The sequence below is a fragment of the Dermochelys coriacea genome, chromosome 14, assembly GCF_009764565.3.
Source record: "Dermochelys coriacea isolate rDerCor1 chromosome 14, rDerCor1.pri.v4, whole genome shotgun sequence".
NCBI classification, from domain to species: Eukaryota; Metazoa; Chordata; order Testudines; family Dermochelyidae; genus Dermochelys; species Dermochelys coriacea.
The window spans coordinates 23,466,548-23,483,436 of NC_050081.1; the positions used below are offsets into that span (position 1 = coordinate 23,466,548).

The window sequence follows — 16,889 nt, forward strand, 5'->3', positions numbered from 1 at the left end:
AGTATCACTCTACTTCTGCTGACTTTTTCACCTTTCGTTCCCAATCTCTGTCTGCCTAAGCCCGGTTTTGTTACCCTTCAGTGCATGTTGCAATTCCCATCTTTGCTCTCTGGATTTTGATCGGTTTCATAGTAGCAGCCGTGTTAGTCTGTATTCGCAAAAAGAAAAGGAGTACTTGTGGCACCTTAGAGACTAACAAATTTAATAGAGCATAAGCTTTCGTGAGCTACAGCTCACTTCATCGGATGCATCCGATGAAGTGAGCTGTAGATGAAGTGAGCTGTAGCTCACGAAAGCTTATGCTCTAATAAATTTGTTAGTCTCTAAGGTGCCACAAGTACTCCTTTTCTTTTTTTGGATTTTGATCGTGAGCCTGCTGCTGAGAGAGGAATGAGTATTGCTGGGAAGTTGGTGGTTGTTGAATAGGTTTATTAAGATTGTTATCTATGGGTGATTATTCCAGGCTGTACTGTCTTGGCGGGGCAGTTTGTTTGTTTTGTTGTGTTTGATAGTGGATTTTATTTAGAACTGGTGTATTCTAATACATACACTACCTAGGGTGCTCTACAAACTGAAATACATAATCCCACTTTGAAATGTTGGTTTATAGAAGATTTACCCTTCCAAAGCATTTGCTTCCCGATAAGTGTAGGGCATTTGTTGGAAAAGATGAACTGGTATGTAACTCAGAAATCTGAGGTCTAAGATCTGCTCTACACTACAGAGTTAGGTTCGTGCAAAGCAGCTTATATCGACCTAACTATGGAAGTGTCTACAGTTAAATTTTGCTCCAATGTAACTGCCCCACTATACCAACTTAATAACTCCACCTCCCCAAGTGGCATAAAGTCAAGGTCAAAGTAGTTAGGTGGACACAGTGACAGTGTAGACACTATGTTGATTATGTCGACTGTTACTGGCTTTCAGGAGCCATTCCACATTGACTCACCCTGACAGTACGATCGATACAAGCACTCCTGGTGAGGATGCACGCTTCCGACAGAAGGAGCAAAGTAAAGACATGCACAAACAATGTAAAAAGAAAAGGAGTACTTGTGGCACCTTAGAGACTAACAAATTTATTTGAGCATAAGCTTTTGTGAGCTACAGCTCACTTCATCGGATGCATCCGATGAAGTGAGCTGTAGCTCACGAAAGCTTATGCTCAAATAAATCTGTTAGTCTCTAAGGTGCCACAAGTACTCCTTTTCTTTTTGCGAATACAGACTAACATGGCTGCTACTCTGAAACAAACAATGTAATTACTGCAACTGCTGTATGCTGACATCTGTTAGGTTAACTTAATTTTGTAGTGTAGACATGGCCTAAGAGAAAGTGGTGTTTTCTGAAGAATCCACTAATAGAATTATTAAAACAAATTTAAGCCCAATACACGGTAGCTTCTGGCATGAACTCCATGAGCTTCATCAGAATTACACACTCATTTCCTCTATCTCACAAGCTAATTTGGAACAAGAAAAGAAGGTGAGTGTCATATTGACTCCTGGAATGGCTGAATGTGCTAGGGCAGAGGTTCTCAAGCTGTGGTCCGCGGACCACCAGTGGTCCACGAGCTCCATTCAGGTGGTCCACGGATAGTTCCCTCTAAGGTGCACACCTGTGCAGCCACACACGAGAGAATGAAGGGCCACCCACCTAATTAGTGGAGCCGCGCAGGCATGTCCACTAATTAGGTGCCTTGACCCTGGAAAAGATGCACATGTAAGGTGAGGTGGTGGCTTTGGGGCGAATAGAGGGTAAGTGGGAGGGGGAAGTGGGGTGAGAAGAGGGGTGGGGGGAATTTGGGATGTGCAGGGCTGCGGTGGCCAGAGAAAGAGGCGACTTTCCCCAGCTCCAGGGCTGCTGCTGCCAGGCAGAGACAGCCCTCTTTCCCAGCCTCAGCTCTGTGGCTTCTGTGGTGGGGAAGATACCCTCCTCTACCCAGCCCCAGTTTGGAGGCTGCTGCAACAGGGGAGAGAGGGCACATCTATCACATTAGAAAGGTAAGTCTACAGATATTAAAATATGAGTTGTGTGTTTTTATTTGTAGAACAAAAAAATGTTAATTATTATTACAGTTTTTTATATAGTGCTTTTATCCAAAGTGTTTTACAATAGTTAGCTAACGGTACAAACAACATTTGGAAAGATCATTAAGTGGTCCACCAAGACCATCACCAATTTTCAAGTGGTCCGCGAAAAAAAAAGTTTGAGAACCACTGTGCTAGGGAATTTCCAGGAAGTATTACCAGTTCAAATGTATTGGGCCCTCTTACTCAGGCAAACAGATCTTACTCACACAGGTAATCCCACTGAAGTCAACGGAACTACTCTGGTGAGTAAGGACTTGTGTGAGTTGTAAGATTGGGCTGTATTTTAAGTGTTGTCTATAGCGGTGAAGCACATAATTGGGAGTCAGGATTGAATCAAGGGCTTGGCTCTGTGTCGTCTTGTGTGTGTGTCATCCTGAGCAATGTTGTTGTGGCTGTGTCAGTCCCAGGATATTAGAGAGACAAGGTGGGGGACGTAATATCTTTTATTGGACCAGTTTCTGTTGGTGGGAGAGATAAGCTTTTGAGCTTACACAGAGCTCTTCTACAGGTCTGGGAAACTTCAGGCTTGTCTACACTATGGCGCTGTGATGCTTCAATGCAGACACTACTTACACCAACACAGAATCGAGAGGGATTCTCCCATCAGTGTAGGTAATTCATCTCCCCAAGAGCCAGTAGCTATGTCAATGGGAGAAGCTCTACATGGTCAGTATAATTACATCGCTCAGGGGTGTGGCTTTTCACATCCTTGAATGACGTAGTTATACCAATACAGGTCTGTAGTGTAGACCTGGCCTAATTTTCCAGTGTAGACCAGGCTTAAGTGTAGACAAGCACTTACTCAGAGTGTCACAGTTAAATACAAGATGGAATAGATTGTTTAGCATAAGCAGTTATCATCTAATAAGGCATCCGATGAAGTGAGCTGTAGCTCACGAAAGCTTATGCTCTAATAAATTTGTTAGTCTCTAAGGTGCCACAAGTACTCCTTTTCTTTTTGCGAATACAGACTAACACGGCTGCTACTCTGAAACCTGTCACATATTTCAAGGAACCATTCAAGGTGAAGTGGCCCATTATCACCCCTCCAGTCACAGGGAGAAAAGGAAGGGGGTTGTTAGTGGGGTTATAGATTGTTGTAACAATGTCTACCAAAGTTATGAATTTAAGCTCCTAGATTCATCGTTTGAAAGCGTTGGGCCAGTTTTCTTTGAGAATGAGCATACTGGATTTATGGCTTATTATAACAATCTTTACAGGGCCGTCCCTAGCTATTTTGGTGCCCTACGCAGCCCTCCCACAGGGAGAAAAGGAAGGGGTTGTTTAGCATAAGCAGTTATCACATATTTCAAGGAACCATTCAAGGTGAAGTGGCCCATATCACCCCTCCAGTCACAGGGAGAAAAGGAAGGGGGTGGTTAGTGGGGTTATAGATTGTTGCTACAATGTCTACCAAAGTTATGAATTTAAGCTCCTAGATTCATTGTTTGAAAGTGTTGGGCCAGTTTTCTTTGAGAATGAGGATACTGGATTTATGGCTTATTATAACAATCTATACAGGGCCGTCCCTAGCTATTTTGGTGCCCTACGCAGCCCTCCCACAGGGAGACTGTGTGAGGCCTCAGGCCTCCGAGGGGGGTCTGTGTGGCGCCCCACCCCAGGCCTCTGCGGGGGAGGGGGGCTGGCCCCAGGCCTCCATAGGGGACGGGGGTGGGGGGGAGGAGGGCTGGCCACTTCCTGTGGGAAGTGGAGTGACCTGGCCCCAGTCTGCTTTGCTCCCCTGGCTCCCAGGCTTGGGGGGAGAGGGGAACGGACCCCCAGCACTTGCCAGCGGCGCAACTGGGAGCCAGGGGAGCGAAGCAGGCTGGGGCCGGGTTGCCCTACTTACTAGTGAGTGCGGGGAGCCCAACCACTTCTGGAGTCCTCGGGGGAGTGGGGGCAGGGCTGGGGTGGAGCAGGGGCAGGGGCAGGGAAGAGGCGGGGCTCAGGCAGAGCAGGGACAGGGGCCTGGGGAAGAACCGGAGCAGGGGATAGAGCAGCACGCAGCTGCGCAGGGCACCAGGAAATCTGGTGCTCCAAATTTCCTGGTGCCCTATGCAACTGTGTGCTTTGCGTATGGGTAAGGATGGCCCTGAATCTGTTACCATCTAACAAACTCCCCAGCTCCCTATGACTAGAAGGGTGTTAATGGTCCACTTTAGCTTGAAAGGTCCCTTGAAATATGTGTTAACTACTTATGCTAAACAACCCCTTCCTTTTCCACCTTGTATTTAGCTGTGGCACTCTGAGCAAGGCTATGTCTACACTGCATTTTGTGGCTAAAACTTTTTTCGCACAATGGTGTGAAAAAACACCCCCTCTGAATGACAAAAGTTTTAACCATGAAGAGCCCTGGTGTGGACAGCACTTCGTTGGTGGGAGCCACGCTCCCATTGATGAAGCTACTGCCCCTCATTGGGGGTGGTTTTATTTTGTCATCAGGAGAGCTCTCCCCTGGCGACAAAGAGCAGCTACACTGTGTACTTTACAACGGCGTGGCTGTAGCAGCACAGCCGCGCCATTGTAAAGTGTGCAGTGTAGACAGAGCCTAAGTTTCCCAGACCTGACAAAGAGCTTTGTGTAGCTCAAAAGCTTGTCTCGCTCACCAACAGGAGTTGGTCCAGCAGAAGATATTACCTCACCCACCTTGCCTCTCATCTTGAACAAGTCATTTCATATCCCAGTGCCTATTTACCAATCTCTAAAATACAGACAATAGCACTTATCTACCTTACAGTGATGTGAGCTTAGTTAGGAGTGAAATTTACACTAGGGAGCAGATTATTCTGTAATTATCTTCTACAGGGTTTCTTGCACACTACTCTGAAGCATTTAATACTGGCCACTTTCAGAGACAGGACATTGGCCTAGATGAACCAATGCTCTGATACAGCATTTCCTATGTTCCTAACAAATGCTTGTAAAAATGCTTTGAGAATCTTTGATTAAAGAGCTGTATGCATGGAAAATGGTTAGTTTTGGGGATAAAAAAGAAAAGGAGTACTTGTGGCACCTTAGAGACTAACAAATTTATTTGAGCATAAGCTTTCGTGAGCTACAGCTCACTTCATCGGATGCATTCGGTGGAAAACCGATGTTGGGGATGTTTCTCATGGGTAAGAAAGCTATTTGGAATTCACGTAACTATAAATTAAACCCATAGAGCAATGCAATATGGTGATTGTATATTGTACAACAGACAGAAAGAAATTATCATGATGACAGAGAAGAAAATCAAATCAAGTGGACTTTTTGAAGTGTAAACATATAAGACTACTAAGGATGTGATCTTGAATTAATCCCAAGACATACATTCACTTAATAAAAAACATAGCTCATCTTAAGGGGAAAAAAATAGGTACCAACTGTGGTGAGAAAGACTGGCATTCCTCAAGAAGGAGAGATGATTTTCACTGCCTTTCCAACATCCACCCTGGGAATACACATTTTAAAGCACCTTCTTCTGTGTCTTCTTTTAGCATCGGCGGCTGGAGAGAAGTTTGGGTGATTGCTTTTAAGAAGTAAAATACTCAGCGAGACCAAAGGAAAGAAACTGGCTTATTGAAAGGTTTCAGAGTAGCAACCATGTTAGTCTGTATTCGCAAAAAGAAAAGGAGTACTTGTGGCACCTTAGAGACTAACAAATTTATCGGATGCATTCAATGAAGTGAGCTGTAGCTCACGAAAGCTTATGCTCAAATAAATTTGTTAGTCTCTAAGCTGCCACAAGTACTCCTTTTTTTTTTGGCTTATTGAAATGGCAGCTCTGGCATGACAAAGGCAGTGCAGCATGGCAGAAAGGGGCTCTCTTTAGCTTGTGGCAAGCCTGGTATATTGTTCATGTGAACAGCTGGAGGATCTTGGTCACTTGGTGTTAATGAGAATCCCAGCAGTGGCTCTGCTCCAGATGTTATAGGCTAACTGAGATAAATGACAGCTCTATACTGTTTACACATTTAAACAGCATTTACTAGCTTCACACTAGGGACTTGGAGATGCTATTTCCCACGGATACCCACTGGCTAATCATGTTGCACCTGTTAACTCCTTCATTACTGCTACTCTTTAATCTACCTGGTTATTTCTATGCTGGCCATTAATTGTACTAAAAATGAAAGTTATTCAGAACTCCATAGTGTTTGGAGTTTCACACCATACACAGAGCACAAAACCAAAGAAAGCTAATCTCAGAATAAGAGGAGGAGCTAGGCCATGCTTCCCTGTAGCCCTCAGATTTTCAAGGCCAAAAGAGATCGTGATCATCTAGTCCAACCTCCTGCATATCACAGGCCAGAGAAATTCCACAAAATAATTCCTAGAGCAGATCTGTTAGAAAAATATCCCCTCTTGATTTAAAAACCGTCAGTGATGGAGACTCCACTACAACCATTGGTAAATTGTTCCAATGATTAATTACACTCAGTGTTAAATATTTACACCTTATGTCCAGTCTGAATTGTCTAGCTTCAGCTTCCAGCCACTGAATCACGTTAGACCTTTCTCTGCTAGACTGAAGATCCCATTATTAAATATTTGTTCTCCAGGTAACTACATATAGACTGCAATCAAGTCACCCCTTAATTGTCTCTTTAAGTGACACAGATTGAGCTCCTTGAGTCTAACACTATAAGGCAGGTTTTCTAATCCTTTAATCATTCTCATGGCTCTTTTCTGAACTCTCTCCAATTTATCAGCTTCCTCCTTGAATTGTAGGCACCAGAACTTGACACAATATTCCAGCAGTGGTCACATCAGTGCCAAATATAGAGATAAAATAACCTCTCCCATTCGAGATTCCCCTCTTTATGCATCTCAGGATCGCAGTAGCTCTTTGGGCCACAGTATCATATTGGGAGCTCATGCTCAGCTGACTATCCACCATGACCTCCAAATCTTTTTCTCAGTCCCTGCTTCCCAGGATAGAGTCCCCCATCCTGTAAGTATGCCAGACATCCTTTGTTCATAGTGGTATACATTTATATTTAGCAATATTCAAATGCATATTGTTTGCTTGCGCCCAGTTTACTAAACAATCCAGAATGCTCTGAATCAGTGACGTCTTCATCATTATTTACCACTGCCACAGTTCGTGTGTCATCTGTAAACTTTATCAGTGATGATTTAACGTTTTCTTCCAGATCATTGATAAAAATGTGAAATACTGTAAGGCCAAGAACTGATCCCTATGGGACCCCACTAGAAACACACCTGCTCAATGACAATTCCCCATTTACGATTGCACTTTGAGACCTATCAGTTAGCCAGTTTTAATCCACATAATGTCTGCTGTATTAATTTTATATCATTCTGGTCTTTTAAAGACATAAGGCCAGATTTGCCAGCATGCTCTGGCTGCTATGTGCCATGCCAGTGACAGAAAACAGCCATCAACCCAGTTTAACTGGCCAGAAAAGAAGCGGTTAGGTGTTGCGAAAGTGGCACAAAGCAGTCAGAGTGTATGGATGAATCTGGGCTCCGTTCCCTTCGGCCACTTCTATACTCTGGCAATTCCATGGACTTCGCTTAAGCTGCTCCAGATTTACACTGATGTGAGTGGGATCAGAATCAGGCCCTAAGGGATTGGTTTTACCACCTCCTTTGAAGATTTGGGATTTGGTGTCCTCAAACAGCAATACATGGTTAATGCCAATAAGCCACTTTTTACACAAGGAATTGTAAGCATAAAAACCAAGGAATGTGTGTAATGAGCATACTCAGGGTAAAGAGACAAACCTTTCCCTTTGTAGTCATTCCTTTCCTGTGAATTTAATCTTCCTAGTACTCCTGTGACCAAGGATTCCATTAACTTCCACAGTGCGAATTAAACCCTAATATTATTCTGCATCAAAGCTATTCCAATATACGCTATAGAATTATCTTTAGCAGCAAAGCATTTGAGCCCTGCAGCTGAGAGAACAGTCAAATAAAGAGCACACTCACACAGCTCTGTTTGTGTCATTATTACCATTGTATCACAGGTAGACACCCAACAGACAAACTGAACTACAGGGCACCAAGGAGCTCATTTCACACAGCCATCTTTGGTGTAGGGTTTAATAACAACTGTGCTATGCAAATCTGTGGTTTCGGTTGCAGAACTAGTATTCATAAACTATAGCCCAGCCACAGACTTGGGAAGATCTCGGAGCATTTGTCTTATGTGATTTATTTTTAATAATTATTTTCAGCAAAAATACAATGCTGAAGTGGCACATAGGAAGTTCTAAATTTCATAAGATGTTTATTAAAACCCCAGTAACTCATTTATGAAATATAGCTCCTTGTCTTCCATCTGTGAAAAACAGTGGTGCCTAAAAATTCACAGGGATCATGAATACCCTTTCCACAAGCCTCAACTCATCCAGAATAAAATATCCATTAAAAGAAAGATCGGTACCACCACTCTTTCAGATTACACACATGTGTGTATAGATTACATATACCTACATACACACTCTGGACTAGATCCTCAGATGGTGTAAATCAGCACAGTTCAGTGGACTTTAACAGAACTCTGCTGAGTTACCCCAGTCAAAGATCTAATGCATGGATGAATGAAAGATTTCCTGTATTCTGCTAAGTGTCACCAACCCTGAAATATTATATTTTTCTCTTTCATGCTGTTTAGGATTATTTCTGGAAGAAATTCAAAGTTTCACTAAAGAGAAGAATCTAGCTTTCCTACATCCATGAGTAATTTTTTTATTGTAAAAAGAAAAGGAGGACTTGTGACACCTTAGAGACTAATTTCAGAGTAAAAAGAAAAGGAGTACTTGTGGCACCTTAGAGACTAACAAATTTATTTGAGCATAAGCTTTCGTGAGCTACAGCTCACTTCATCAGATGCATTTGGTGGAAAATACAGTGGGGAGATTTATATACACACACAGAGAACATGAAACAATGGGTTTTATCATACACACTGTAAGGAGAGTGATCACTTAAGATGAGCCATCACCAGCAGCAGGGGGGGGAAAGGAGGAAAACTTTTCATGGTGACAAGCAAGGTAGGCTATTTCCAGCAGTTAACAAGAACATCTGATGAAGTGAGCTGTAGCTCACGAAAGCTTATGCTCAAATAAATTTGTTAGTCTCTAAGGTGCCACAAGTATTCCTTTTCTTTTTGCGAATACAGACTAACATGGCTGCTACTCTGAAACTAAAATGTAGTTTTAAAATGTAGTAAACTTCACAGGTTTAGAAAAGGTTGCAAAGCACATATGTCTGCATTCTGTATTAATCTTGAAGTATCTTAGCTGTATTAATTTTCTAAAGGAAGAAGACGTAGTGAGCCAAATAACCCTGTGCATTGCCAGTATTTTTCTTTGTTATTATTCTTGGTGTTCAAGAGGAAGACACAGAAATTAAATACTCTTTAAAGTCACATCTGATTATGATTTAAGCAAAGGAAAAACAAACTGTTCGGAGATGCTGCACAATGTTATTCTTATCACTGGAGCAGAATATTTTGGATGACAGGGCAAGTGATATATACTTTCTTTGTAAATAATGTGATTAAATATTCACAAATGATAGAAGCACTCAGAAAAAGTTTCTCTCCAAGGGCTAGATTCTGTTTATGGTGGTGTAATCCCAAAGGAATGCCGTCAATGTCAATGGAGTCACAGTGGTAGAAAACCAGTGTAAGAAGGATCAGAGACTTATGTATCATCAATGGCTAGAATTTGATGCAGAAATGAATAATACAGCATTAAGGCACTTTTAATAAAAGAGGTCCTCAGCTAGTGTAAATCAGCATAGCTCCACTGACTCCAATTTACACCAGTTGAGAATCTACCCAAGATATGCAAGTGCTAAAACACATGTGATGCTGCTGAAGCATTTTATAAGTGAGTATTGTTATATGTTAACTAGTCTTGGAATGTGGCTTAGATGACAAGTAAAAATGAGTTATAGCTGAGTCTCAGTTTAATCTCTGGTGGGCAAGTTTTCATACCGCAGCATTACCAGTGTGTGACATGACTAAGTCTCTGGCTAGAAGACCCCAAAGACTAGAATGGTAGAACTGGCTGGGGATTTTTCACAGGAAAATGCTGATTCATCACAACTGAAACTTTTCATGGAAATGTACTAGAGAGAGAGAGAGAGATCCACCACAGAAAAGCCATGGCCCAGACGCTAGGCACTCACTTGGGTCTTTCACATTTTAGGTGAGTGTCCAAACCTCTGGGCTATTTTGGGGTGGGTCTCACTCACTCTTGTTCTCTCTGATTTTTTGCACAAATATTTTGAAAGGACTAGTTTTCGCTCCAGTGCAAAACAAAAACAAATGCTGAAACCTCTCCTTTTTTTTTTTTCTAGACAGCCCTGTAAAATAGGGTTGCTACAGGTCAACTTTAAGATGTATTAATAGGATGTGGGGTATGGGAGCATGACTAGAAAAGAGGGGCAGTTGTAGGTTAGATTAGAAGATTACTGACAATGCTGGGAGTGAGGGGCAAAAGTGAAAATGTCTACAGGTCTGAATTTAGATGAATGGGCAAAGCTGGGGGGAGGTGCTCTCGGGACAAGAATGGGAGGGGGTTTGCTGCGGGACAGGATTAAGGTGCATTGGCAGAGATGTGGGGACTCAGGACAAGGGAGTGTTGCAAATCAATATTGGCAGAGCTGGAGGCAGAAGCCTCAGAATCAGACTATAAGGGGGTGCTGGAGATCAGAAATAAGGTGCATGCCAAAGCTGTGTGGGAGCCCAAGAATGGGATAGCAGGGCATATTACAGGCCAGGAGAGAGGTACTTCAGCAAGAGCTGTGCAAGTCATGGGCTAGGAGAGGAGAGGTTCCTCTGAGTGGTGTTTGATGAGCTATCTGTGCCCACCTTATACTTGCCAATTTCTCACTCACTTGTCTTCTTGAATGTCAACATGGCCTTTTAAAGGGAAAGGGAAAGGGAAAGCTGGGATGGGTGCAGCCTTCCTAACTGCTTCAGGAATATCTGTGCCTTGTCTGAGAACATGCAATTACACACCACCAACCACAAAGCATCCTCCTGCCTGTCATTCTCAGGAACAACCCATGCCGGAATATTGCACTGCCTGTAAATACCCTAAGAATCTTTCTTGAATGATAACCTAGATTATTGGAATTGTTTACAGCCAAGATGATCTATATTTCTTGCCTCAGGCCTGGTTAAATAAATCATCCCCCAAGCTCACTGCTGTTTCTCATTTCAGCCTTGGTCCTCATTCAAGTCCCTCATTAGAGACCCACAGTATTATTGGCTTGGCCAGTGTTTCTGCCTGAGACAGAAATGACACAAACACATCAACTCCACACAAACCCTCCTTTGCTCTCTCCTATTCATGGATCAATTGAAGGCACTTCACAGGGCTGGGACAACATCTTCAGAGGGAGGTGCTGCTTTAATTGATTTCATATAAAGTCAGCTGGAGAAAACACCACCTACTGTGTTCTCAGAAGGCGACTCATTGCCAGAGCTCTGTCAGTTCTTTGGCGCTATAAAGCCACTGAAACGTTTCTGATGCACAGCTTTATGAGCTGGAGGCTTCTGAGCTAGGCTATAACAGTCTGCCTTAAAAGCCGCCTGGATGGCCCATAACTGCGGAATTATTTACATTTAGGCAGGACTAGAAAGTGACCCTGCCCTTCTGGAGCTGTCATTAGCTAAATATTTACTAACAATCCTAACTTCGCGGCACGTCTGAATGCAATTCATTTGAGTCAGGCTTGACAGTGTATAGTCTGAGCTAACCGATGCAATTGCTCCCTAGGCTCGAACTCCTCTGCATCACAACCGACGGTGAGGCACCTGTATAGCGTGAGGCCTTAGTCTGATGTGTCACTAGGAGGCTTATTCCCCACCCAGAACCCAAGAGACGTGACCTGTCCCGGCTGCGGCGGGTTACGTGATCTTGGTGAGCCGGGACAAGGCGCCTCTCTGCCGGGGCTTTCCCCGGCCATCTCGGACCCAACACCGTCAGCTTGCGGGGCAGGACTAACCCCCGCTCCGCTGGAGCTCTCCTCTCGGCCGCCTACCACGTGCGCTAGCAGCTTGCGGGGACCGACGCCGAGCCCCCCGATCGGCCTTCCTGCCCCACCCAGCCCCCGGGGCACCGTTCGGCGGCACCGGGCGCGGGAGCTGGGGATAACGTTCAGCCAGGGCTTGGCCAGGGTCGGCTGAGCGTCCTCTCCTAGGTCTCAGGGCTGCAAGGAAGGCTCCACGCCAGGCTGGAGCTCCCGCCCGCTTGCGAGTCTCCCCTGCGCCAGGGCCCCGCGTCCCGCTCTCTCCGGGGCCCCTGCGGCCGGGCCCACCCGCCTCCCCACGCACCTGAGCCCCGGCGCGCTGGGGCCGGGGGCCGGGGGCCGGGGCCTCGACTTACCCACGCACTCGTTGGCCTCCCGGGCCGTGGCCCGCTGCCAGGGCCGGTCGTAGTGGAAGGGCTTGCAGCGGTCGCACTCGGGCCCGGCCGTGTTGTGCTTGCAGTCGCAGACCAGGTGGTCGTCGCGGTCGCGGACGCAGCGGGACGCGTGGCCGTTGCACTTGCAGCGGCCGCCCACCTGCAGGTCGGAGACGGCGTAGAAGTAGGAGTCGCGGGCCAGCTCGGAGTCGTCCTCGTTCTCGTCGCCGAAGGTGTGGAGGCGGCTGAAGGCCACCTTGATGTCGGTGGCCGTGACCCAGTCCTGCAGCACGGGCGAGTTGTCGAAGTCGTGGGCCGAGGGGCGGCCGTCCAGGGTGCTGAAGGCGATGAGGCCGCCGGCCAGCGGCCGCATGTCGGTGTGCGAGTCGGTGCAGATGGCCTCCTGCTCGTTCTGCTTGGTGATGGCGGCGCGGCTGGGCTTGGCGTACATCTTGCGGCACTGGGCCGAGTAGAACTGGAAGGGCACCCAGCTGCGGCCGGAGTCCATGGACTTGTAGATGGCCATGGACTCGGGGCGCGGCGAGCAGAACTGCAGGCTCACGTAGGTCACCTCGAACTTCTTGCCCAGCGAGAGGGTGAGCGTGACGTTGTGCGGGTGCTGCACGAAGTTCTCCGACTGCCAGCACGTCAGGTTGTGCGGGTTGTTGAGGTCGGTGAGGAAGGCGGGCGGGTGGGCCCGCCGCGGCTCCGAGGCGTTGCAGAGGTGGCAGGTCCGCACGCGCTCCTCGCCCTTCTCGCTCACCAGGCAGTAGCGGGCCGGCGGCCTGCCGCAGGTGCTGGACACCTTCACCTCCTTGCCGAAGGCGGAGTTGACGAAGTCCGGGATGCACCGCCGCGGGTGGCCGTTCTCGTCGTAGCACGGGTCCGGCTGCGCCGTCTGCACCGCGAACATGCTCAGGCCGTAGCCGCCGCGCGCGCCGCCCGCCAGGCACCACAGCGACAGCAGCGTGAGCACAACCCGCCAGCACTTCCCGGGCATCCTGCGGGCGCCTCCTCCGGGGAGCCTGGGGGCAAACACAGAGAGAGAGGGGCGGGGAGGTGAAGCCGCCGTCACAACCCCAATGGCTCCGCTACCCGGGCCGGGGAGGGAAGGCTGCAGCCCGGCAGAGGGGGCGCGGAGCGCAGCCCGGCCCGCTCTGCTGGCCACCGGCTCTGCCAGCCGGGCGCTTCCCATTCAGCGGGATCGCTGCCCAGGCAGCGAACGGGAAGAGCCTCCCGTGCCAGGGCGCTGCCCAGGAAACCCAGACTGCAGCCCGGCGGGAAGGAGAACTTTGCGCCTGCTGGAGGCAGAGAAACCCTGGCTGGATCAGAAGCGCAAAGCGACCCTGGCCTCCTCTCCCAAGCTAACCCCTGCCGCTAAGGCTGGTGGCTTTAACCCCCCTGCAGCTGTAGCCGTCGGAGACCAGCAGGTGGGACGCTACCTTCTTCGCTCCTTTGGTTTTCCTCCGGAGGCGCAAGGGGAAAGTTTCTGGAGCTGCCGGGGAAGGTGGCCCAGCCCGTCTTCAAGCTCTCAGCCGAGCGCTCCTGGCTGGCGGAGTGGAAGCGCTGGATGCTGAACGGTGTGTGGTTCAAAGAGCCCAGAGCATTCCCATCCTCAGACCAAAAAACAAAAAAAAAAAAACAAAAACCCGAAAAAAACAAACCCACACACCCCCCCAAAAACACCCTAGTGGCGGGACTCTGTCCTTCCCTGCCTCCCTCTCCGCGCCTTGCAGAGAGCCTGAATGACGTTCCCAGTTTCTGCTGAGTTTGAGGTCATCTCAAAGGAGTGACATTCCGCTCACACAAGGAACACAACGACATCCACTGGTAGTTTATCAATAGGATGCGGGGGGGGGGGAGAACCAGGCAAAGCATCTAATTCAGAGAGAGGGGAGAGGAGCGCGTGGGGAGGGAGGCGTGGGGGGGGGGACGGGACGGAGCAGCCAGAAGGAAACGGGGCGAGCAGACTCTTTACTGCACATCGGCTGTTTGAAAGCAAAGTTTTACAGCGCAGCAAAGACGAACCTTAGGCAAAGGAAGAGAGGAGCAGGGGGCGGGGTTTGGAGTTCCCACACACTGCAATGGCAGCAGGATCGGGCCCTGCTCTCTTCCTTTGACAGTGGCAAGGACCTTCCTCGTGCTCTCCCTTGTGGAAGTGCTGGTGGTGGTGTGTGTGTGGGGGGGAAGGTCCTCAGGCACAAACTCTGCTCTCGGTTACTCTATCGGCTCCGCAGGGGGTTGTCCTGGGGGTCCTGAGGGGATCTGGCCGTCAGCCTTTAGCTCCTCGTTAGGTCCTTATTGTTATTTACCTTTCTGCACTCTGGCCGCGGGGCGAAGGGTTTGTGTCATGCCAGGTGCCAGGCACGGGGTGTAAAGACAAAGTCAGAGCAGAACTTTCTGCAAGTCTGTTCGGGAAGCGATTGGGAAGGAGCAGCTGCGCCTTTTCAGAGGGAGCCGGGGAAATCACGTCTAAATAAACAAGCAAGTGCTGGGAAGGGGACTGCGCTGGTGTCTGAGGTTGAGAAAAGCCTTGGCACGCTGCTGAGTCGGTGGAAAGAGGAGTCTAGAGAAAGCTAGAGCAGAATCGGTACCCATCGGCTTCAGTGAACTCAGGATCTGGGCCCTTTTCACCCAGGATTCAGTCCCGCTCTTCGGGCTCAGGCAGAAGGTCCATCAGCTGCTCTGGCCTCTCCCTGGGCGTTTTGCCCCAGGAAAAAGTGCAGGATCGGGCCCCTACCATACAGGTGTGCTCTCAAGGACAAATCTTATGCAAGGCCCTACGGGGCACTCCGTGATTATACTGGGCGAGCCGGCACGAACTGGTCACTCTCGAGGCAGAGAATAGAGGCAAATCTACCCCGCTGGGGTTAGTCAGAGCGTTTGGAAGAAGACAGGGACCCTAAGATAGACTCCATCCAGGTTTATAGAGCTGGAAATGTCCGCAGGCACTAGCAGAGCACCGGAGCCCCTCTGAGAGACCTGGGCAACTCACTGGTTCCCGTCTCAGGTATATTCTCCGGGAAGCACATTGTCCGCGGGAAATAAAAAACACCTACTAGGAAATTGTATATGGGCGGGGGGGGGGGATTTTTAAACTGCGTAAAAGAAGTTCCCAGTGACTGTTGGGGCTATGGGTCCTGGCAGGACAGGGCCTCTCAGCCTCCTTCCGGGAAGATGTCAGAGAGGGGCGCAGATTTCAACACCCTCCCCCGTGAGACCGCTTTCCGAAACCCTGCTAATCACTTTATTCCCCCCCCCCCGAATCAGAGAGCTGCTTCCACCCCAATCGCTTTATATACTCACCCACACACGCACATTGTATACACACACAGTACACACTACACACATACATTGCACACACATTGTACGCACACACTACACACACAGTGTACACACAGTACACACTACACAGACACACACATATTATACGCACACGTACCCAGGCGCGCTCTATAAAGTTCAGCGTATTTGTGCCGTTAGTTAGGGTACTTTCCACGGTGGAGGTCACTTCGCTGAACTTGCCGAGGATTCACTATTATGACCAGGGCCTCCCCAGTTATGAGGGCCCCTGAAGACTGGCTCTTCCCCAAGAAGCCCCTTTTAAGCCAGTTGTGGATGCGCGAACAATGGGCGCTTTTTGTATTGGTAGCGCAACACTTGCTCCTGCCTCCCTCGCTCACCCCCAGACTCCTCTGGACTCCAATTCCCCTTGCGCCGGGTGTTTTGGTGAACTGTTACCTCGCTTCAGAACAGCTAGGAGCGCTAATGATGCTGCATTAGCAAATGCAAGGGCTCCCGTCGGGCATGGGAGGGAAAAGGTCCAAATCAACCTTGAATGGGATGAATCACAGCGTGTTTGGGCTTCAGCGAGACACCTGGAAATGCTTCTTGGGACGTTCATTTCCACCGACAAGTCACACCCTGCGTGGAAGAAACTCCCTGCTCAGCCCTGCCTTCCCGACTGTCTGTAAAAACACCGCCGAGCTCCCCGCGTCAACCCGTAACCCTTTCTTCTAGCTGGGGCTGCCTCTCACGCTTGCTCTCCAGCGCGCAAATGAAAGGAAGCCCCCAGACTTCTCATCGGATTCCTTATCACCTGTGCTCCGGCTTTGGTAGTTCCTCACTAATTAAACCCACTGGATTATGCTACAATGTAGATCATACGATAGAGGTGTCTCTAATTAACAAGCTATCCTGAATAACTAGCAAATAATCATAGTTCATAGCTTCATCCTGAAAGAGTGAAACATATCTATATTCTGAATCAACCTACAAACGTGTTATGAATGCACTAATATTGATATCATAGAATATCAGGGTTGGAAGGGACCTCAGAAGGTCATCTAGTCCAACCTCCTGCTCAAAGCAGGGCCAATCCCCAATTTTTGCCCCAGATTCCAAATGGCCCCCTCAAGGA

The 16,889-nt window shown here is 48.1% G+C and overlaps 1 protein-coding gene across 3 annotated transcripts in view; it reads right to left on the minus strand.

The window, feature by feature from the left end:
- The window catches only part of NTN1 (netrin 1), a 234,338-nt gene that overhangs the window by 194,155 nt on the left and 23,294 nt on the right, over positions 1-16,889 (minus strand). The window contains exons 1-2 of one of the 3 annotated variants that reach the window (XM_043496335.1): positions 13,912-14,862; positions 12,452-13,494 (exon numbers count right to left, since the gene is read on the minus strand). In XM_043496335.1, the coding sequence (XP_043352270.1) occupies positions 12,452-13,469 (1,018 nt within the window). In that variant the 5' untranslated portion in view covers positions 13,470-13,494; positions 13,912-14,862. Of the gene's footprint in view, positions 1-12,451; positions 13,495-13,911; positions 14,863-16,889 lie in introns of those variants that run through there. The other 2 variants (XM_038372634.2, XM_038372635.2) reach the window with 2 other exon arrangements.